Below are 25,063 nucleotides of genomic sequence, written 5' to 3'. Positions count from 1 at the left end.
TCATATCGCCGCCGCTCAGCTTTCGCTGCCGCCAGCTCTGCTTTGGGGCGGCGATATTCCCCAGCCTGTGCCCAGGGTCCCTCTCCGTTCAGTATCTCCTCCCATGTCCAGGAGTCCTGTGATGCTGGCCTCTGTTGTTGATGCTGCTGCTGCTGTCGTCGCTGTCCTTTACCACGCTGCTCGGCCCTTGGTTGGTGGGTGATTCTGTCACGGTCGTCCTCCTCTTCATCTGAAGAGGAGAGGCGAGAAGGATCGGAGGACCAAAATACAGCGTGATATGTGTTCATGTTGAATGTTTAATTAAAGAAAGAACTGAACACTGAAACACTATACAAAAACAGTAAACAAAATAACAACCATGAAGCTAATGATAGCTGCGCTGAAACAAGCCATCAACATAGACAATCACCCACAAACAAACAGTGCAACCCAGGCTACCTAAGTATGATTCTCAATCAGAGACAACTAATGACACCTGCCTCTGATTGAGAACCATACTAGGCCGAAACATAGAAATACCCAAATCATAGAAAAACAAACATAGACTACCCACCCAACTCACGCCCTGACCATACTAAATAAATACAAAACAAAGGAAATAAAGGTCAGAATGTGACAGAAATAGTCTTGTATGTAAGCTTTGGTCTTGTCTATGGACTTAAACAGCTGTCGTGTCTTTGGCTATGCCGGGTTAAGTGATATGACATGCTATTCTATAAAATCCTTTCACTGTAATTAATATTACCTGATTGAGCTAATCATGTAAATGTAATTAACTCGAAAGTCGGGGCACCACGAAAGAGTGTTTTTAGAGCTGTTGTCTTCCGAATAAACTCTGAAAGACCTAGTAATATTTTACATCAATAGCAGTCAATATTAATCGTCACCTTATTTCAGTCTCATCTGAAAGTTGTAAATTCTTGGTTATCTTCACGAACCCTGGCTAAGAAGTTGAATCAGCAATGCAAAATTGGGTTTAATTATTTATTTACTAAATACCTAACTAATCACACAGAATTACATATACACAGAATGAATCATACCTTGATTACAAATGATGTCATAAAGGAAAACGTCTCTAGTGGACGGAACAGATATGACAGCTGGTTACACAAAGAAAAGGGGGTTGGGTTTGAGTGAAAGAGCGGGAAGACTGGAGAAAAAAGGGAGAAGCGATGTCTCTATCGGGCCGTAGGCAGCTACTCTATCGTAAATACAGAATCTTGTGCATTCTAAATTACCGCCCATTTGGAAAAGGAAAATGCAATAAATATTTACTCTGAGCTGCGCTTCAATAGGTTGGTGGTAGATGGAAGGCCGTGTTGCCCAACAGAGTCCTTTGTCATTTGAAGAGTGTGTCTGGGTGTGAACGGGATACGTTGTAGTGTCATCGTTGTGTGGTAGACGGAAGGCTCTGTCTGTCCTCTCCTAGCCCACGTTTACAGAGGTCGCCGCTAACTCAATGGCTAGGAGGTATCACTTCTGTAACGAATAAGAGTTCAAAGTTCATACCATTCGCAACCAAAGCTCACACTGAGGTTGGCTTCATTCTGTAGTTATTATATGAATCCTTCTGACATCAGACAGTCATCCTAATGTACCCTGAACAGGAGGTTACATTTTCGTCAAGTATAGTATAGTATATATATAGTGGAGGGAGAGAAGGGTGTGTTTCATAGTTTTACAACCCATGTCTCTTCACAGGGGCGGGCCACTGATTGAGCAGAGCCCTAACCTTATGAAAACCCAAATCTCTCATTTGGAAGCTAAAATTACATTTCATCTTTTCATAAATAATTGTATATTTAAACATTTGAATTGCACAACAATTCCATGTGAATCTGATAACTATAATGTGTAGACTTTCCCAGATACAGTTTAGGTCATTCTGTCATCAGTCATAATGTCTCAGATGACAACCGAACTGACATCATATTCATTAAGTACCAACGCATATTTTCAACTGGTTCTATTACCGAAATATGGTTAGTTTCCCTCCACTTGTTTGATGTTCCCAGACTCTCTATGTTTAACAAAGGCTATTCGAGAGTCCCTCTGTAGAGTCAAGGGAGAGGGAAGGGAGAAAGGTATTTATGGGGGAGGTCATAAATCTTACCCACAGGCCAACGTCATGACATAGCTCATGGTGTTTTCCTAGAAAGCACTCAATGATTCTGGGGGAAAGGTTGTACAGGAAGGAAGGGCTGGTTGTTATATTATAATTAAATATACAACGGATGGGTCTAATCTTGAGTGTCTATTCCACAAGTTACCACCGGCTAAATCTATGACATTAAAATGCCAATTTACTCTGTTCCATCTGTCTGTGCATTGTCTCGTCAGCCAAGCAATTTATAAGCACGATCTCCACTACAAAAAGCATCTTGACATTATCTCACATTTCATTTAGACTAACATTTAGTTTTCAACAGCATTTGTATAACTCTTTCTGCCTGTCTCTACGACATTTGCCACATTGTTTCAATATTAAAATTCGATCTCCAGCTGTCCCATAAAAATGACCATGTTGGGAGTCGTGACGAGACAGACAGGCAGCCATGCTGTCTGCTGCTACTTTGCTGTTATTCTGGATGCACTTTTTGACGTGACTGTAAGTTAGCCGTAGTTGGCTAGCTAGCAAGCAAGAGATAAGGAACTTTGCCAGCCAGTATGTCAATGGAACATTTAGAAGGAACGACTGGGTCACGTCTCTAGCAACTGAACCGATTGAACGAATGACCAGCCGGCTTGGGTAGCAACCCTTGTGTTGGACTATATCTCGTGGAAGGATTAAATAGTATGAATTAATTCATCACAATAACCTTTTTAATGAAACTATGTCAATCATTATTTTAAATATGGTGGTAACCCGTTATATAAAAGTAATAATGCCCTCTAAGCCGGTGTTTGGAGGATACACTGGCACGGTTTGCAACACCCATGTCAATATATCCTCCAAACACCACGTTCTCGGATATTATGGTAACACACATGTTCTTTTGTCATTTGGCAGGCAAGCTAACAATGCAATCAAGCCATGCTTTGGAAACAAGCATAAACACGCATGCACACACACACACACACACACACACAAATCTTACTCTTGCACCCTCTCCTCGAGGCTCTTGCATCCTATTCAGAGGTTTTTCAGGGACATTAAAGAGAAGCTGCAAAATTTTCAATCTCTGCCTAGTAAACACTGAGCAATATTTCTTACTGATGATGAGAGCTGATACGAACCCATTGATTCTTGAAGAATATAACTTATAACTGCTTCATGAACTTACAACTTTATTATCCCCTTATAACCCCAAATTAGGCTGGGACTGGGTGACTACTCAGTATCGAGAGGAAGAGGAACGGAGCAAAGTACAGAGAGATCTTTGATAAAAACCTGCTCCAGAGTGCTCAGGACCTCAGACTGGGGAGACGGTTTACCTTCCAACAGGACAACGACCCTAAGCACACAGCCAAGACAACGCAGGATCGGCTTTGGGACATGTCTCTGAATGTCCTTGAGTGGCCCCAATTTGCTTACCGCCCCAATTGGTCCACAGACGACGCAATCGCCATCACACTGCACACTGCCCTAACCCATCTGGACAAGAGGAATACCTATGTAAGAATGCTGTTCTTCGATTAACAGCTCAGCATTTAACACCATAGTACCCTCCAAACTCGTCATTAAGCTCGAGACCCTGGGTCTCGACCCTGCCCTGTGCAACTGGGTCCTGGACTTCCTGACGGGCCACCCCCAGATGGTGAGGGTACGTAACAACATCTCCACCCTACTAATCCCCAACACTGGGTCTCCACAAGGGTGCGTTCTCAGCCCTCTCCTGTACTCCCTGTTCACCCACGACTACGTGGCCATGCACGCCTCCAACTCAATCTTCATCGTTTGCAGACGACACTACAGTGGTAGGCTTGATTACCAACAACGACGAGACGGCCTACAGGGAGGAGGTGAGGGCCCTCGGAGTGTGGTGTCAGGAAAATAACCTCACTCAATGTCAACAAAACAAAGGAGATGATCGTGGACTTCAGGAAACAGCAGAGGGAGCAGCCCCCTATCTACATTGACGGGACAGTAGTGGAGAGGGTGGAAAGTTTTAAGTTCCTTGGCATACACATCACGGACAAACTGAATTGGTACACCCACACAGACAGTGTGGTGAAGAAGGCGCAGCAGCGCCTCTTCAACCTCAGGAGGCTGAAGAAATTTGGCTTGTCACCAAAAACACTCACAAACCTTTACAGATGCACAATCGAGAGCATCCTGTCGAGCTGTATCACCGCCTGGTCCGGCAGCTGCTCAGCCCATAACCGCAAGGCTATCTAGAGGGTAGTGAGGTCTGCACAACACATCACCGGGTGCAAACTACCTGCCCTCCAGGACACCTACACCACCCGATGTCCCAGGAAGGCCAAAAAGATCATCAAGGACAACAACCACCCGAGCAACTGCCTGTTCACCCCGCTATCATCCAGAAGGCAAGGTCAGTACAGGTGAATCAAAGCGCGGACCAAGAAACTGAAAAACAGCTTCTATGTCAAGGCCATCACTAACATTGAGTGGCTGCTGCCAACATACTGACTCAACTTCAGCCACTAATAATGGAAAAATTGATGTAATCAATTTATCACTCGCCACTTTATATAATGCTTACATACCCTACATTACTCATCTGAAATGTATATACTGTACGCTATACCATCTACTGCATCTTGCCATCTTGATGTAATGAAATGTGTCACTAGCCACTTTAAACAATGCCACTTTACATAATGTTTTCATACCCTACATCACTCATCTCATATGTATATACTGTACTCTATACCATCTACTGCATCTTGCCTATGCCGTTTGGGCATCACTCATTCATATATTTTTTATGTAGATATTTGTATTCATTCCTTTACACTTGTGTGTATAAGGTAGTTGTTCAATTGTAAGGTTATATTACTTGTTAGATATTACTGCATGGTCGGAACTAGAAGCACAAGCATTTCGCTACACTCGCATTAACATCTGCTAACCATGTGTATGTGACAAAGACATTTTGATTTGATTTGAGGCTGTAATCGTTGCCAAAGGTGCTTCAACAAAGTACTGAGTAAAGGGTATGAATACTTAGGTAATGTGATAAATAGATTTGCAAAAATGTCTGAAAATCTGTTTTCACTTTGTCATTCTGGGTTATTGTGTGTAATCAATTTTAGAATGAGGCTGTTACGTAAACATTTTCAGAAAAAGTTAAGGGGTCTGAATACTTTCAGAAAGGTTACAAGTCACTATTTTCACAAGTTCGTTGATACATTTCTCTGGTAACCACTAACATTCCAGTAACAGCGTTCTTCTTCTGTCAAACAGATATTATATGTGTACATGGATATGGCTATACTTATGTGTCTACACTTAAGGCCAAAACAACAGTTATATGTGAGCAGGTAATCGGAACACAAAGCTTTCTTTTTAATGACAGGTCTGGACACACAATATATTGTTTGAATCTGGCTGAAGTGTGCAGTACTATTTATTAGTTGAAGCAAAAATGACAACCAAATGTTTTGTTACAACACATCAGCAGAATAGCAAAGTGACCCCCACAGTATACATAGTGTACAGTAACCCTAAGTACTTTGCCAGTATATATATATATAGTCCTAACCACGTAACAACCTACAAAACAAGACCAATTTCAGTTGCTTACAGTTGCTTATTAGCATTAAAATATCAACCTATACTTTAGAGATCCTACCTGAGGATGATAGCAAGAGGCATACAACTCACTAACGCTTATATAGTTGTCTACAAGAAAAAAAAAGGTGGTAAATGTAAGGCTATGGTTACTGTATAATGACAAGCAGCTGACTGTGAAGCTGAGCCTGTGACCTCTCCACAGTAAAGTGGTCACTCATCAGTCCTGAGTTTGATGTAGCAATCATAGGAATGCGGCACGCGGCCAAAGCTGGAGCACGCTGGCTCGATGTTGATCTCCTCTGGAGGTTTGGTGCCGGTGAAAGTGAAGCGCTGCAGGAGGGAGGTAAAGAAGAGAAAGAGCTCCACTCTGGCCAGAGCCTCTCCAGGACACGCCCGCTTCCCTGTTTTTTTTTGTGTGGATAGGATAGAGAGATACAGGAAAGTTATTAGGAGAGTGTGCTGAAAAGCAGCAGGTCAGATTCAAACCAAACCCATGCTGGCAGCGGAACATAGTACCTCCAGAGAGGCAGCAGCTTACTGTCGACTGCAAGACCACCCCAGGCCACTAGGTTTCTTGTTTTTAACTCACATAATCCACAAACTACTTGGACCATGATCTTACCCACTCCAAAAGCAAAGAATCCATCATTTTTCTTAAAGACTCCATTTTCATCCAGGAAGTTCTCTGGGTCAAACTCATCTGGGTTTTTAAACAGTTTGGGATCAACAAGCACAGAGGACAGCAGAGGCAGGACCATGGTACCCTGAAAGAATGACAAAATAACACCCATCACTTGCTATGAAAACTGCATGTTGATCCATAAAATGTAAATCAAAAACAACAGTTCCACCACGTCAAACAAGATACAGTGAGATTGAACATTCAGTGTTTGTACAGTTACACAATTGTGGTCACCTCTGGAATGTGGTAGTTGTAGAACTCTGTATCTCTCATCACTTTGTGGGGTACAGAGGTGGGACTGAGGTCCATGTATCGCTGGACTTCGTGAATGACAGCATCCGTGTAGGGCATTTGAACTCTGTTGTCAACCGTGGGCACTCTTGAGCCAATCACCTCGTCTATCTCCTTCTGAACACTCTCTTAGGATGATTTAAGTCACACTTTACATTTCACTGATACCATGATTTTGTTGTTGGAGTTATAACATGTCACGACATCATAAGAACACATTTGAAACAATTCATAGTCCAGAATGATACTTTTTTGTATTACAATGTTATCTAATAGGTCTAGGTGACTTGGACACAATCGATAAAGACTTGGGTAGTAGGGTACCTTGAATGTGAGGGTACTTTATCATCATCAGAAATGATTGTCTTAGGGTGGATGATGTGGTTTCTGTTCCAGCAGCAAACAGGCTCCATGCAGTCATCACCATATTATCATTGTTGAACTCAGTGTTGGGATCATCTTTCTCCTAAGAGAAGAGAATAAGTCACCATCAGTTATGTAAGTAAACAGCGACATCTGGTGGCTAGTTGTTGCCATCTCCACATACTTATTGCCTCTAAAAATGTTGGAAAACCAGAGTTTGGCCTCTCACTTGTCTATTCACTCATGATAGCCAAACTCACATAAGTGGACATGGAGAGTATCTTAATTCCAGCCACATTCCATATTTTCATAATGTGTAAGAGGTTCAACCTCCAATGTGAGGATCATGCTGTGTTTTCTACCTCCAGCATTTTAACCAGGAAGGCCTCGATGAAGTCCTGAGGTTCAGAGATGTTAAGGGTTTTAAGGCGGATTTCTGCTTGCCCTTGTATGTAATCTTTGGCCTTGTTTACGATAGCAAACATCTCATGGTGTTTGCCTGGAATGCACCAAACGATTCTAGGGAACATGTTGTACATCTTAAAGAAAGGGGATGGAAGGGGAGGGGGTTTTGTAAGTGAAAACAATGCCTTGGTCAGCCCAAGACCATTTTATGCAATTACTGTGATAGACCTTCAGTTTAGCAGGGCGTTGAGAGCAATGGAAGATTCTATGAAAAGAGATGAGCTGAAAAGTTACTGTACCGCTCCAATAGGGCTGCTGAGTACAAGGAAGTAGGCATCAACAGCCTTTTGGATGAGCTGAAACATTGGGTCGTCATTTTCAAACCTGTGCCCAAAGACTATGGAGCAGATCACATTGCCAACACAATTGCAAAGCAATTCTTTGGGATTGACAACTGAATCTAGATTAGAGAAGGAAGGCAAGAACACACAGATACTTTTAAAATACCGGATTGGTTATCCATATATAATATTGTGATGGTGAAACTTTTAGAAATATCTGTGAGAAGCAACAACTACGTTTGAATTAAACACTCGATTTTCCATGTATTTTAACGTAAAATGGTACCTTTCCAATGACATGTTTAGCGTAAAAACCTTGCTGAAGATAATATACTGAGAATAATGTATACAGTTACATGGATTACAGAATAATGTATCACAGTTACACTGATTAGAAAACAAACGTTACCCCTAGGGTCCTGGAGGGACAGGCAGGCCCTGGCAAAGTGCTCTGTCTGGTTTTGTAGTGTGGAGGTTTAACCAATGGTGGAATTACTATTAGGCTCACATCATCAAGGGGCCTCGCTCGTGAGCTGGGCAAAATATTTTTGTTGTTTTAAATAAATAATTTCAAAGCTTGATGCCCCCCCCCATGCGCCACTCGAGGCCCCCCCAACCCGCTGTTGTGTACTGCTCAGCTCGTCGCTCTCATTCTGTCTTGCATCATCAGGTTGGTTCAGAAGCAGGAAAATCTGCAGGAAGCTTTAAGGTTGCAAGGGAAATTGGGAGGGAGGGGGGGGTTTTGCCTGGCCACTGTGCCCAGGTTAATGAGGCCACATTGTTGGGGGGGGGGGGGGGAAGGCTTTGAAAAAAGTAAATTAATCCATCCAATAATAATTCATAGTACACAAATAACTTATTTCCATACATATATTTAATATCAATATAATCAAAGTTTCTCATAATAGTAGAAACTTTTATTAATTTATTTTACCTTTATTTAACTAGGCAAGACAGTTAAGAACAAATTCTTATTTTCAATGACGGCCTAGGAACAGTGGGTTAACTGCCTGTTCAGGGGCAGAATGACAGATTTGTACCTTGTCAGCTCAGGGATTTGAACTTGCAACCTTTCGGTTACTAGTCCAACACTCTACCCACTAGGCTGCCCTGCCGCCCCATTAAGCAACCACGGACAGGTTCATAATAATGGACCATTCCACCCTTACAGAGTTCCCGCAATATTATTGCAAAAGTAACTTATTGAAATTAAGCCGCAGCAAAATGAGGCACTTTCTGAGCAGGGCAGAGAAAAGAAAGGTAATTTCTTGTTCAAATTAAATCTCACATTTATTTGGTAAAAAGGACAGGTGCTGCTGACAATGCCATTGTGGTGGGGTCTGAGGACATGTATGTGTAGCCCATGTATCTGATGCTGTCTGGACAAAAAAGTATGGCATGTCATACCTTTCAGACCCCTTGACTTTTTCCACGTTATGTTATAGCCTTGTTCTAAAATTGATTCAATATTTTTCCCCCTCATCCATCGACACACAATAGCCCATAATGACAAAGCAAAAACAGGTTTAGAAATTTTAGCAAATTTATAAAAATAAAAAACAGAAATATGTAATTTACATACACTACTGTTCAAAGGTTTGAGGTCACTTAGAAATGTCCTTGTTTTTGAAAGAAAAGCAAAAAAGTGTCCATTAAAATAACATAAAATTGTTCAGAAATACAATGTAGACATTGTTAAGTTGTAAATGACTATTGTAGCTGGAAACGGCAGATTTTTTATGGAATATCTACATAGGCGTACAGAGGCCCATTATCAGCAACCATCACTCGTGTTCCAATGAAATCTTGAATTAGCTAACACATATCATTTTCAACGGCTAATTGATCATTAGAAATGTCACGCCCTGACCATAAAGAGCCCTTGCTTCTCTATGGTATAGTAGGTCAGGGCGTCACTAGGGGTTGTTCTAGGTTAATTATTTCTATGTTGGTGCTCTTGGTATGGTTCCCAATTAGAGGCAGCTGAGGTTCGTTGTCTCTAATTGGGGATCATACTTAACGGTTCCCTGTTTCCACCTGCTGTGTGGGATACTGTTTAGAGTTAGTGCATGTAGCACCTCTGATGTCACGGTTCATTGTTTGTTTCTTTTTGTTCGGAAGTTTCGCTTAAATAAATATGTGGAACTTTAATCACGCTGCGCCTTGGTCAGTCTCTCCACACAACCGTAACAAGAAAACCCTTTTGCAAATATGTTAGCACAGCTGAAAACTGTTGTTCTCATTAAAGAAGCAATACAACTGGCCATCTTTAAAGTATCTGGAGCATCAGCATTTGTGGGTTCAATTACAGGCTCAAAATGGCCAGAAACAAAGCACTTTCTTCTGAAACTTGTCAGTCTATTCTTGTTCTGAGAAATTTAGGCTATTCCATGTGAGAAATTGCCTTCACGGAGAGGAGTGGGAGGCCCCGGTGCACAACTGTGCAAGTGTACAAGTACATTAGAGTGTCTAGTATGAGTAATGGATGCCTCACAAGTCCAAAACGGGCAGCTTCATTAAATAGTACCAGCAAAACACCAGTCTCGACGTCAACAGTGAAGAGGCGACTCGGATGCTGGCCTTCTTGGAAGAATCTTGGTGGTTTCAAACTTCTTCAATTAAAACATTTGAGGCCACTGTGTTCTTGGTAAACTTCAATGTTGCAGAAATTATTTGGTACCCTTCCCCAGATCTGTGCCTCGACACAATCCTGTCTCGGAGCTCTACGGACAATTCCTTCGACCTCATGGCTTGATTTTTGCTCTGACATGCACTGTCAACTGTGGGGCCTTATATAGACAGGTGCGTGCCTTTCCAAATCATGTCCAATCAATTGAATTTACCACAGGTGGACTCCAATCAAGTTGTAGAAACATCAAGGATGATTAATGGAAACAGGATGCACCAGTGCTCAATTTTGGGTCTCATAGCAAAGGTGTCTTTTTTATTTGTATACATTTTTAACATTTTCTAAAAACCTGTTTACACTTTGTCATTATGGGGTATTGCGTGTAGACTGATGAGGGAAAAAAGTATTTTATCAATTTTAGAATAGTGCTGTAACGTAACAAAATGTGGAAAGTCAAGGGGTCTGAATAGTGTCCGTGAGACAGAGGGGTGTTGTTTCGCTCGAATGCTTTCTCCGATGAGATAAATTCGCAAGTGGCTGAAACTAAGGAAAGTAAAGTAATGTGAAGAAATGATGGGTTAATAAATGAATAACGGGCAAACATTTGTATTGATTGTTTCATTCTGGGTTATAACAACATTCAACCCACATAATGCATACTGCACTTGTTTAAAAAAATATTTAAACCGTGATTTCTAATCAAAACGACCTCAAACAGCAGCAATCCCTCAGAACTTAAAAAGGTACATGTTTACAGGTAAATTACATGTCTATACTATAAAAAACCTGTACACCCCATGGGTTTTACTGTTACTATATTCTGCAATAAACCATTTATCTTCAGTTTCTTACATTCCAACAACCTGAGTAATATTGCCCATAAAATTATTGTAAAATGTATTTCAAAGGCAAGAAAAATACTAAGAAAAAAAACCTACCTCCATATTCACCGAAGGCTTTCACCAGCATCTTAGCCTCTTCTTGGACACGTTCTTCGATGCTCCTGCGCCCCATCCCAAAGGTTTTAAGGGTCATCAGCGAGAACCTGCGAAGATCTTTTGATCTCTTCCCACTGCTCACCATCACCCCTACAGTAAACAGTATGACAGAAGCACAAAGAGGAAGAATTAGAATAGCATAACATAAACCTAATGTAACGTAATTTCCACACAGACTGACTTTGGCAAGGACAATGACACCTAACCACTCCCATTAAAAAAATATATATAAATCACCCACCATATCCTTTAGAGACTGTCATGATCACGGGGTAGTTGGCTCTGCCGCTGAACTCTTCTCCTTGTGTGACAAAAGCATCCTTGATAGCCTGAAAGCCAGAGATCACCACTACAGGTTTGGAGCCCAGCCATACAGTAAACACTGAGCCATACTTCTTACTGAGCTGAGGAGAGAAGAACCACAGGATTATAGTTAGGGAACCAGGACAGTGATGTCTCAGATCCCAGGTTTATATGGAGCACAGCTGACAGTCCTGGGATGTATGACATGGAAGTGAAATGATTGTGGCCTTGCTATTCCTTTGGAAAAGTGATGGAGAGACACAAGAGAGCAAAAGATGCAGTGGCAAATTGATAGTGTACATTATACTCACTTAGATATAGAAAATGTGTCAAAATAAGTGTATTTATAGCATGTCATTATATGTTCCCAACAGTAGCGGTGTGTGGGTAAAATCACTGAGGAAGTCGAACCCCCCCCAAGCCATATTACAACCTGTGTTGTGATAATTGAATTGTTTGCTGAGCCAATAAGAAGACCATGTCACGCACTGACCTTAGTTATCTTTGTTTTCTTTATTATTTTGGTTAGGGTGTGACAAGGGCTGGTTTGTTGTGTTTTTGTCCTGTCTAGGATTTTTGTATGTTTATGGGGTTGTTAACTAGTCTCGGTGTTTTGTATGTCTACCGTTGCCTAGATTGGTTCTCAATTAGAGGCAGCTGTTTATCGTTGTCTCTGATTGGGAACCATATTTAGACAGCCATATTCCTTGGGTAATTCCTGGGTGATTGTCTATGTATTAGTTGCCTGTACTTATTCTATATAGCTGTCACGGTCGTTTTGTAAGTTTGTTGAAGTGTTCTTTGTTTCATTAAAATAGAAGATGTATTCACATCACACTGTGCCTTGGTCTCATCCATACAACGAGCGTGACGGACCATTCAACCACACCTGAAAGTGAGGACTTGGTGGACTGTATATTCTTTAGGTTAGGTTTACTTTGTATTCCCTCCCGTGTGCTGGTTGTAACATCCACAGTTATTTAGATTGCTTATGTTTATAAGAACTGAGGTAGGGGCGTTTGTATACGTTAGTTTATCTTTACTCAGGAGTATGCTGGTATTACACAGTTCACATGGCATATCACTCCCGCTGTCTGGCTACTGTAAAACATGGAACCGGAATCCTACAGTACCAATACACGGACTGAATTATGGTTTAATGTTCACTACATTACACTGGTAAAGGCACAGATGACAGACAGGTAGGATTCCAGTTGAGGTGGTTTAATAACGGTTAAGATGCACAGAACAGCACCGCACAGTGTATGTAGTATGGATGGGATAAGGCCCTAAGTGGCCTGGCAACTTGCTTCAACCAAAGTGTGTGTGTGTGTGCATGCGTGGTCTGCAAGTAAAGAGATAAATAAAGATACAATAGTAAATGACAGAATACAGTCTCCAAATCACATCTCTTATAAACAATATGCATGGTTTAACCCTGCACTAATATAAATAACATGAGAATATCTACTTCTGCTAAACTTCCCAGTAAAGCAATGAAAACAAGCAAGCATCCAGAAAAGTGCTCAAAATAGCCCACGTTAACATTTGTAGCTTAAGAAACAAAGTTAATGAAATGAATGAAATTGAAACCTACTTGGATAATACCTTTGATACAGTGGTAGCAATACACGGTTATAACATTTACAGACCAGACAGAAATGCGAGTGGTGGAGGTGTTGCTGATTATATTCAGAACCACATTCCTGTAAAGATTAGAGAGGATCTCATGTTAAAGTAATATGGCTACAGGTTCATCTGCCTCACCTAAAGCCCATCCTTGTGAGAAGCTGCTATAGACCACCAAGTGCTAACAGTCAGTATCTGGATAACATTTGTGAAATGCATGTGATATGAACAGAGGTATATTTTCTGGGTGATTTAAATATTGACTGGCTTTCATCGAGCTGTGCACTAGTTCAGGATATCAGTCAACCTACCAGGGTAGTTACAAACAGCACAGGAATGAAATCAACATGTATTGATCAAATCATGACTAATGCTGCAGAAATAGGCTTGAAAGCAGTATCTAGGTCCATTGGATGTAGTGATCACAATATCGTAGCCATATCTAGGAAGATCAACGTTCCAAAGGCTGGGCCTAATATAGTGTATAAGATGTCACATAAAAAGTTGTAGTGATTCCTATGTTGATGTAAAGAATATTTGTTGGTCCGTGGTGTGTAATAAGGAGCAAACAGAAGCCTCACTTGACCAAAAATCTCAAATTTGGACTCATCAACTCTAATGAACTTATCATCTGCAGCAGAGGTAACTCTGGGTCTTCCTTTCCAGTGGCGGTCCTCATGAGAGACAGTTTCATCATAGCGCTTGATGGTTTTTGCGACTGCACTTGAAGAAACTTTCAAAGTTTTTCGGAATGACTGACCTTCATCTCTTAAAGTAATGATAGACTGTCATTTCTCTTGCTTATTTGAGCTGCTCTTGCCATAATATGGATTTTTACCAAATAGGGCTATATTCTGTGTACCACCCCTACCTTGTCACAACTGATTGTCTTAAATACATTAATTAAGAAGGAAATAAATTCCACAAATTAACTTTAAAAACAAGGCACACCTGTTAACTGAAATGCATTCCAGGTGACAACCTCATGAAGCTGGTTGAGAGACTGCCAATATTGTGCAAAGCTGTCATCAAGGCAAAGTGTGGCTTCTTTGAAGAATCTCATATAAAACATATTTAGTTTTGTTTAACACTTTTTTGTTGACTACATGATTCCATGTGTTATTTCATAGTTTTGGTGTCTTCTATTATTCATCAATGTAGAAAATAGTAAAAAATAAAATAAACCCCTGGAATGAGTAGGTGTGTCCAAACTTTTAACTGGTACTGTATATCTTAATTATGGAAGACAAGCATCATCATTTTGAATTCCGCAAAGTGAGGTTGGAACAATGTCATACTCGTTTGGACCAGATAGCATCAAACAGATGGCCAACAACTAGAGAGACAGAAAGTTTTTGGCAACCACAAATCTGTTCAACCAAAAGTTAATCTACAATATCATATATAATATCACATTATACAAAAAGTCCAAATTTGGCAAGGTGTGACGTTAATTGTTAGTATGTACTTCATTTTCATCACTGCATTTTACAGTAGTAGTAGAAAATGCACAAAGGCTGTGGGTTTGAGCATGCAAACCAACACATGCACAAACAAGCAAATACAGTACCAGTCAAAAGTGAACCCTTGAATGAGTAGGTATTTTTCTTTCTTTTTAATTATTTTCTACATAGTAGAATAATAGTGAAGACCTCAAAACTATGAAATAACACATATGGAATCATGTATTAACTAAAAAAGTGTTAAAATCAAAATATATTTCAGATTTTTCAAAGTAACCACCATTTGCCATGATGACAGCTTTGCACACTCTTGGCATTATCTTGACCAGCTTTATGAGATAGTCACCTGGAATGCATTTCAATTAACCGGTGTGCCTTCTTAAAAGATAAGAAGGAAAGAAAATCTACAAATGAATTTGTTTGAGCCAATCAGTTGTATTGTGAAAAGGTAGGGGTGGTATATAGAAGATAACCCTATTTGGTAAAAGACCTAGTCCATATTATGGCAAAATCAACTCAAATAATCAAAAAGAAACGACAGTCCATCATTACTTTAAGACATGAAGGTCAGTCAAAACAGAAAATGTCCTTGTCACAACACAACTGATTGGCTCAAAGAAGGAAAGAAATTCCACAAATTAATTTATGTAATCGGTATATATACACACACACACACACACATTTTTTCAGTTCTCAAATACATGCATGTAGTATACTTTGAATGAATATTGAACCAAGAGGGGCAATTCAATAAAAATGTACAGGCTGGTAACTAAGCAGAACTGCTTTGTTGCTACAGTAATCAACACAGAAAATATTGTAAAACAATAATAATCTAGCCTACATTTAGCTTGTATTAATGCAAATAATCCTTTTTTTGCCAAGTTCTGTGGAAAAGTAATTAAATGGATATCCCATTCTACACCTGATTCTGCATCTTTGACCTAACCTTGCCCACTGATCTAGCTCAAGTATTTGACTGACCTCCATGTAGAGCTTGTATGGCGCTTTCACATCCATTCGTAACAAGTTACCAAGCAGAGGAATCGGTGCAGGACCAGGAGGCAAACGTGAGTTGCTTTGTTTGCCTCGATTCATCCACAATAAAATAATAATGACAAATCCGATTACAATAGACACAAAGTTCGTCTGCAAAATATGAAGTACATCCATCTTCAGTAGAGTCGAGGACATTGATCGCCTACGGAGTTAACAGAACAGCTGATATCGGAAAGCTTTATGCTGTACCGGGTCAGAGCCTTCTACTGCAAAAAGTAGATAGAAGTTGAAGTTGTGCAATAGTTTGTACAGTTGTGAGTTTCATCAGTGATGATCCATTATATTGACAAGAAAGCCAAGTGACTGCGCAAATATTGTGCAGTGTTGCCAACTCCTCAGTAAGGAAAGTAGCTATTGGCTGTCCCAAAAGTCTCTAGTTATAAGTCGCTAAATTACGTCATTGCCTAATTTGCATAATTGCCCATGTGAATGTAATTGTGATGCTATCGGGGAGAGGAATAACATCGTGGGAGAGACTGAGTCAAAAACACCCTAAATATGTTTAGAACTACAAATGAACTTTCTATCGATTCTTGTTTTTTTTAATGTAACAATTCCAACCCTCCTCCTTTATCCGGTCTTGGGATCGGCAAAAGTGACCCAAAAGAGACACTCTGGCGGAGTTACATCGTTTTTCATTTTTTATTTCATTTGGTTTGGTTTTTAACCTTATGGTCCACTTAGGAGCCTACAACAAGTCACAGTAAAACATGAACATTTTTAACCATAACATTTGTTACATTTTTATTTGTATAAAATCTACATTAACAATCTAAATGGACCAAAAAGAGACAATAGAAAAAACTGTCAATGGCAATGTGAGAAAATTATGGTAACTAGTCTGGTCCTAATTCAGGTTAATTGTTTTTTTTAAATGTAAGCCAGGGCGGGATCAGCCAGCAGCAGCTTCCTTCATGCGAGATTCATTTGCATTCTGGACTCGGAGGGTTGAACATCTCCTGCTCTGACTGCAGCGCGAGGACTGGGGTGGGGCCCACGGCAGCACCCGCTGCTCGTTGAGAAGAGTAAGAACTTTCACATCAGTCTCCAATAACACCAGAAAATGTCACGGGCCAGGTGCACGGTGTTTCCTCCGACACATTGGTGCGGCTGGCTTCCGGGTTGGATGGCGCTGTGTTAAGAAGCAGTGTGGCTTGGTTGGGTTGTGTATCGGAGGACGCTAAACATTACCAAACTTCTAGTCTAGCAAAAAATATGAATTATAGACATTGTTCTTCTTGGATTAGGTTTTACGGCGGTTGGCATCCAAATACATAGACTGACCAGGTGAAAGCTATGATCCCTTATTGAAGTAACGTGTTAAATCCACTTCAATCATTGTAGATGAAGGGGAGGAGACAGGGTAAAGAACAATTGAGACATGGATTGTGCATATGTGTCATTGAGAGGGTGAATGGGCAAGACAAAATATTTAAGGGCCTTTGAACGGGCTATGGTAGTAGGTACAAGGCACACCAGATTGAGTGTGTCAAGTACTGCAACGCGGTTTGGTTTTTTACGCTCAACAGTTTCCGTGTATATGAAGAGTGGTCCACCACCAAAAATACATCCAGCCAATTTGACAACTGTGGGAAGCATTGGAGTCTGTAACGATATCCCTCATCTGAGGAAGAGTAAGAAGGATCCAATGTGCAGCGTGGTAAGTGTTCGTCATAATTTAATTGAAAAAACTGAACACTACACAAAATAACAACGAAGAGAAAACTAAACAGTTCTGCCAGGTGAACAGACACTAAACAGAAATTAAACACCCACAATCAAAAATGGGGAAAAACAGGCTACCTAAGTATGATGCTCAATCAGAGACAACGAACGACACCTGCCTCTGATTGAGAACCATACTAGGCCAAACACATAGAAATATAACAACCTAGAAAAAGGACATAAGACTACCCACCCCAACTCACGCCCTGACCAACCTAACACAAAAGACATAAAAAAGGAATTAAGGTCAGAACGTGACAGTCAACATGGGCCAGCATCCCTGTGGAGTTCATGCCCTGACAAAATGAAACTGTTCTGAGGGCAAAGGGGGTTTTGTTGTGGAAAAATATTGACTCAAATACTTCTCAGATACCAGAGCTTGTGAATTCAATTATACTTTATCACAGAGAGCAACAAAGCCGAGTTAGTTCATGAAACAACTGAATCTTTATTCTTAGTGCCTGGTTTTTATACAGTCTTACCCTTGTCATCACCCAATTTTACAAATCTTGTTGTCTTACTTAGTTTCCATTCTCTAATTGGCTCAGACATTGGGGCATATATTCTATTGGTGGCATGACATGCACACCACTTAGCTAATGTTCCTGCCCAAAGGTCTTTACAAGTTCAGACCTACATTATCAATGTATGCTTAACTTATGTGCGTGTCCAGTAGCCTTCACAAGATTAGATATGGCCCAGACCACTCAAGTCTTGTTGGTTTAGCTTGCTGCATCTACACAGATTCTGCTTATGTTCTGTTCTTTACATGTCAAATGGTCAATTCGATGTTGATCTAGCTTGGACACTCATAGGTTTAGCCTTCATTCTGCTTACATATCTCTAATATGTCAGCTTATATTGATTATTCTATCTACTTCAAAGAGAACAGTATAGGTTACTGAAACTCGTCAGATGACTGGAAAATCTCCAACATAACCCTCCCCCCTTTGAAACTCAGTGTCACACACAATTACATTTTCCAGTATAGATGAGAATGGGACCTTCTGAAACTCTATAGAGATAATCAACCTCACATCCATCTTAACAATTTGAGCTCCACTTTCCCATATACACTGGTGAGTCGGGACATACTGTATAGTGTTAAAGCATGTGCATTTCTTAGCCTTACCTGATGTTCTCAGTTGAATACAAGATAAATAAACAATCAAATCAATAAACTAAACATCCTAAACCCTTATATTGTCATTCTCAATATGACACCTAAGCATATTGCCCTTCCTCAAAGACACCTCTCTAACATCTATTTTTGACATAAGTGAAAAACCGGTTAGAAGATTGAGGACAAACCCTATGTCACATACATGTCTAGAACAGATATTCAGAAGGTCTAACAGCATTAATCATTCAGCAACTGTTACATTGAGTACATGGTAATACTTTTTTTCTGGCCCCACTGAGCCCACTTATGCCAGCCATTTGTTAATGCGTTTCTACATTTTTGGTCAATGTTTGATTCTGGGGTAGTTTCTTCATTATGGCTACACCAGTTGGTAACAGATGTCCAGATTTTCTGCATCAACCCACTTTCTTGTGGTTGTCATTGTCTTAGTTGGTGTACTAGTGCATGTGGGAGGTGAGTTTACAATTTCTTCTAGGTTGGTTGCTGTCAAGGCCATTCTACCGTTCTTCATCTGTCCTGGTTTTCACTCTGTTAGAAAGACGTGTGATGGCAGAGAAGTCGATGGTAAGAAAGTCTCCTTCCCATTCTCCTGTCGTTGTTTCTTCGTCCCCTTGAACAGTGCCTCCATCAGGGGTATCTGCCAGAGTAGATATGTCATTAGAAGCAACAGGCATGTCACTCCTCCCTATCCCTGGACACTCTGGATATTCAGAAGATGCTCCTTGATCCGCCTCCCCTTCGGCTTCTTCCTGGCGTGTCGACCTCCTCTGCTCCCGTTCCCTTCGGACACCCACCTGGTGTATCAGCATCCTCATGGCTTGGTGGTCGCCGCCTCCTCCCTGCTAGGACTCTGGTGCAGGGGTTTAGATGGTACCAGATGTTGCTTCCTTTCACCTGGACGACTGTTGGTTTTGCTAGGACCGCTCCGTAGGGACCCTCTCGCCTTGGCTTGTTCCACTTCCTCCGGAACACTCGGATGTAATTCTGGTCCCCTGGGATCACCGGACGTGGAACCTCTGGTCCTGGTTCAGGCTATTTGCTTGAGGTTTTCAAACTCAGAGACTTTATGGCCTCTGTTCTATGATTACACCATCTTATTTCTATCTCTCATCACACAACAAAATGCTATTTCCGGCTGAAGCTGGTGACTTCTTTCACTTCAGCTGAGCTGCTTTTAGTTTCTCCACTTTCTCCTGCTGGCTCCTAAGAGAGTGAGATAGCGTAGGACTTACAAAGCAACGATAAACACAAAACACAACAGTATCATTCATGTGATAAGTTATTCATAAGTATATTCATGAAACCCAAAGTCTGAGACCATGACAATTCCCACTCTCTCTTCACTGGATTCTATGCCTCCAGGATACTTTTCTGCTGGACTCCACAAAAATAAAAGCCCTAAAGTAGCTTACTCATGCTTTCGCCCAGTCTTCCCCTTTTGGCCCCAGGTTCTGAGAGGTGTTCCCAAGCCATGTCATTTAAACTTTTTTATTGCCACTTAATAGGCACATCTCCTGATAGGCAAGTGCGTATCCCTAATCAACGTTACCTCCTCTTGAGGTAACTCAGCACTGTATATGCTTTCACATTAATGCCTTCAACATGTTGTTTAGAGTACAATTACCCTAACATCTATCCTTTTCATATGATGTATTAACCAATAGAACAAGTAGCGCCTAGACTTAACCCATCTGTATGTATGTCTACAGTGGAATCTAGTCTCTCTCTCTTTAGCTCCGCTTCCTCTGTCATGGTGTTTTTAAGCTCACCCATTATGCAGCTGGACCTTACGTCTTGTGAGAATTATGCACCCACCGAAGAGAGACATGACTATCTTTACCACTGCTGTAAGGACTACCGTATGTGTGGACCAGACCAAATCTGTCACAACACCCCCTCCTGGTGTATGTGGATGTTCACTCAATCTCCGGAATTCAGCCCATGCCCTTGATTATTTCTGCTTTCACCTGAGGATATACACTGCAACACATGGGTTATTTTCTGGCACCATAATTTGTGACATTTGAATAACCGCATCCCCTGTACTCCTACCAGTCTCCCAGTTACCAATCCATGTGGGATGAGTCTTCATAAACTGATATCCCAACAATGCTATTTAAGTGACCCCTGCTACTACTAACATGGCCCATGCCTATAATCTCCTTCAATTGCAACTGCTTCAATTCGGCAACTGCTGTGAGAATAACTACTGCCTGTAATCTATCAAGTATTCGCCGGCTGTTAGAAATTGGGAAAGAGATGAATGAGTTGGAAGAATATTCAACCTACATATTGTGAGGATTTATGTCTATGCTCTAGAACCCACTACTATATCACGTAAGATTGAATTGTTTGAACAGCAGTTGTGAAGGACCGAGCAACATGCTGAGACTGCTGCATGTTGCAAAACTAAGAGATAACAGCCCAGCAGATGCTTTGTCCTTGTGTTTGTATGTGACAATATTGAGCACATGCTGTGACTTGCTTTATCTTACAAAGTTGTGATTAATCAGGTACAGGGAGGGGAGGCTCATCACAAGGTTTGATTGTATTAGAAAATACTGAATAACACAATAACAGATAACGGGAACTGAGTAGTTGCAGTAACTAGGGTATGGCACCAGAACAGTGAGAATCTATACATCGACAGAGGGTGGACTCCAAGAAGCGCCAAGAGATTAGGACTAGTCTGAGCGCCTGCGATAGGCTGAGCAAAGTCTAAACCACGCTCAGGATCTAGTGTGATAGACATAGTTCCAACCCGTCTGTTGGCCTATCACAGTATAAGAACAACTGTTTACGTAATCCTGTCAGTTCTCTGTTTGCCCTGCGAGGTGGGACAGAGAGCCCGTATATACGAAAATTGCATTTACCATTTATTGCTTGAATTTATTTAAAGATAATTAACGACAGATTGACTTTTATTCTTCCTGATACCGGATTCAAAAAACGCAACTCTACAATATCCTTCCATCTAACCCATAACACACGTCACTACTCCTAATTTACTACCACAGTTAGAAACATACTTAAAACATTCTCATATCAATTTAGTCAATATACATCAATCCCTCCTTTGGAACAAAGATCACTCTTATGTTCCACAAAACCTAAAAACATATTGACCTAACAAGAAAAGAGAAAAATAAATGTTAAAATAAATCCATGTTTAATAACTTCCCACTACTCGTAATGGAACTAAAACTGGGAAAAACATCATCCGTTACGTGCCCATGTTATGCTGGTCTCCATGTTGTCTCCATCTCCATCGTTGGGTGTCATTACAAAACAGACTATAAACCTTACATGCAATTACTTGTAATCTATCACCCAGACATCTCTATTTATCAATACAATGTAACTTATGACATAATTAAACAAAATAAACAAAAACCTTTTGTTAACCAAAGCTTTCACCCAATAAATTCTAACCCCCCTAGCAAAGGATACTTCGAGATAAGGTTTCCAGGGCTTCCATAGGCCTAATAAATCTAAACAGTTCTATAAGCAAAACATTTGATAAATTATCCAACCCAAATTTAGAATAAAAGTCCTTAGTGCTTATTATAACTCCCATTCAAACTTCTCAATTTAGCACACATCATCCCTATTAAATGTACATTTATAAAAAATGAAATAAGTAATAACTTATCACAGCCCCCTCAGTCCCTGTGATAAGTGGCCAACTAATGAAACACCAGTAACTCAATGCATACTTTAGTCCAAACTGTTGGCCGTGTGTAGACTCAGAAGTGCCAAAAAGTCACTGTTGAATTGCACGCCCTTATTGTCTTTTCTCCAGCCGGTTAGGGAGGGCTTTGAGGTTCACACACATTGTCTGTGGTATAAAAAAAAAATCTACCATGTGTCTTAATGCAATCTGACATCACCTTCTGAGATAACTTGTTTATTCTACTGGCGACCTCTCAGGACAAGTTACAGATCATGGAGTTATTGCCCTAACCCTTCCTAGAATCCCACACTCCATAAATCCCAATCTGGTGAAATCTGTATCAAAACAAAAAATGAAATCATCAATACATGTATCACAATCCATTTGGAGTAACTATCATCCCTTGTTAATATATATTTTCCCTTCTTTATGCAGACTGAACAAAGTACCTTTGCTTATTTACCCAAAGACCATGACCCCAGGGAACTGGTCATTTTCCCTTTGAACACGTGATTCAAAAACAACACGTTAAATAAAAAAGAAACATATTTGAATAACTAGTCAGCTTAGATTACAACTCCTTTATAATTTCATCACGAAATAATAGAATTTCAAAGTAATGGTACAATTTGCATAGACTGGTGTTTTTCATTCATGTTATTGTTTAATCCCACTTTTGATCACTTTCCAATGAGATTGATCAGGTCTCATGGGAAAGTAATCGGCACCATTAAAATATTTCCTCTCCCTCTTCTTTCCCTGACCTTCCCGAAACCATTTAAATACCTTTCAAAAACATTTCCATCCTTCTGTATACCCAATTTGAAACTGAATTGAAAAGACCCCATCCAAAATAAACAATCCCAGAGCCCCTTTTCCAGTAATCCTCTCAGTTTAAACGGTTGCATTAGTTTAGTAAAATACAAAACTGTTGTTTAACAAATGCAGAACCTTCAAAAAGTTGGTGCTGTTTTATCAGCTTGGCAGTTAATAGTTATTTCATTCTGCTTGAATTACTGGACACTGCTCCACGTAATGGAAACATATATTATAATTCCTGCTCAAATTTACTGGAGTTACCTAACTATAAAACCAAGCAACAATATTTAAAAACTGTTAAAGAATGTTTCTCATACTTCTACTTCAAATGTCCCATTACCTGCTTGCTTTCAACCGCAGCTAATCTTTTTTTACATTTCAGGTTCAATCCCTCTACCTACCCTTTAACCTTGTATTGAATTACAAACATATTGCATCGTTAGAGTGCTATAAAAAGATAATAATAACATATTGTAATGAAACAGCAGGGAGCAGGTCTCCAACCCTCGAACCTTCTAGCCCGAGGTCCGGCGCGCTTTCGACTGTGCCGCAAAAGCATGCTCGTGTAACAGTATAACTTTAGACCGTCCCCTCGCCCATACCCGGGGGCGAACCAGGGACCCTCTGCACACAACAACAGTCACCCACGAAGCATCGTTACCCATCGCTCCTCAAAAGCAACGGCTCTTGCAGAGCAAGGGGAACCACTACTTCAAGGTCTCAGAGCAAGTGACGTCACCGATTGAAACGCTATTTAGCACGCACCGCCGCTAACTAAGCTAGCTGTTTCACATCCGTTACAATCACCCCCCTTTTGACTTCCTCCTTTTCCGCAGCAACCAGTGATCCGGGTCACGGCACCAATGTAAGAGTATAACTTTAGACCATCCCCTCGCCCATACCCGGGCGCGAACCAGGGACCCTCTGCACACAGCAACAACAGTCACCCACGAAGCATCGTTACCCATTGCTCCACAAAAGCCGCGGCTCTTGCAGAGCAACGATATTTAGCGCGCACCACCGCTAACTAAGCTAGCCGGTTCACATCCGTTACACTGGTGCGGCAGTCGATTTCCGCGCTTATAAACCCAGGGTCCTTACAATATTACCATTCACATACTGGCAACACTCATCGTCCTTATTAATGACTAACGTTATATTTTTATTACTAACCACGGCTTCATACTCATTAAACATCTATTTTAAGATTGACCTGTAATGTGCCTAATGTAGAAATGACATCAGCCAATTCTTAATCAATACAAATTCTAAATTCTTATTTTCCAAATTACTGTCTTTTGTTACCTTCACTAGTCTACATCTCATCCCTTAATTTAAGAAATGTCTCTTCAATCTCAATTTAACGCCACCTCTCTGTTTGCTAACGTTTGTTACCAGGTGAATTTTACATTTCAATTATAGTCAAAACAAACCTATTTCTACTTTTTACAGGGAGCCCACTTTAATTACTATTATCTCATCACCCCTTACGTCAATTCTATACATTTATAGCGCATTGTTCTCAGAACCCCAAATAGGTCGTCTATCGCCAGTAGTACTTTACCATAGCTATAATTCCTTGGGTTCCTGCTCTATCATATACATATTGTATCAACACAAAATCACCAAATCTAAATATTTTCTGGTCATTTGAATGCGGCGTGATACAAAATTCGACTATTCTTAAACATTACTTAGTCGTGCTCTCGCCCATACGGCCCGTTTTAATGTTACCCAATATTCGTCCTTGATTCTCACAAGGGTTATTCAATCCGAAAATCCGCTAATGAACAGGGTTGATCCAAACTGTCTGAATCATAATTCTTACTATTTCT

The 25,063-nt window shown here is 40.6% G+C and overlaps 1 protein-coding gene across 1 annotated transcript; it reads right to left on the bottom strand.

The window, feature by feature from the left end:
* Positions 1-5,504: 5,504 nt before the first annotated feature.
* LOC115137029 (cytochrome P450 2M1-like) lies at positions 5,505-16,212 on the bottom strand. The gene is made up of 9 exons (XM_029673019.2): positions 15,793-16,212; positions 11,655-11,817; positions 11,354-11,503; positions 7,745-7,905; positions 7,403-7,579; positions 7,002-7,143; positions 6,621-6,805; positions 6,327-6,468; positions 5,505-6,105 (listed from the first exon to the last, which is right to left on the bottom strand). Exons 1-9 carry the CDS (start codon positions 16,000-16,002, stop codon positions 5,915-5,917), a joined length of 1,521 nt encoding a protein of 506 aa, XP_029528879.2. The 5' UTR covers positions 16,003-16,212; the 3' UTR covers positions 5,505-5,914.
* Between the last annotated feature and the right edge of the window lie 8,851 nt (positions 16,213-25,063).

The sequence above is a fragment of the Oncorhynchus nerka genome, linkage group LG11 (assembly GCF_034236695.1).
Source record: "Oncorhynchus nerka isolate Pitt River linkage group LG11, Oner_Uvic_2.0, whole genome shotgun sequence".
Classification (NCBI taxonomy): domain Eukaryota; kingdom Metazoa; phylum Chordata; class Actinopteri; order Salmoniformes; family Salmonidae; genus Oncorhynchus; species Oncorhynchus nerka.
This window is presented reverse-complemented; position numbering and strand designations above follow the sequence as displayed.

Bases quoted from the DNA above. Each gene is read 5' to 3' on its own strand.
- LOC115137029 (XM_029673019.2), bottom strand. From the start codon at position 16,002: ATGTCCTCGACTCTACTGAAGATGGATGTACTTCATATTTTGCAGACG. The intron at 11,818-15,792 runs GTCAGTCAAATA...TTCTCTCCTCAG, and splicing joins CATACAAGCTCTACATGGAG to CTCAGTAAGAAGTATGGCTC. The intron at 6,469-6,620 runs GTGACCACAATT...TCATTCTTTCAG, and splicing joins ACAACTACCACATTCCAGAG to GGTACCATGGTCCTGCCTCT.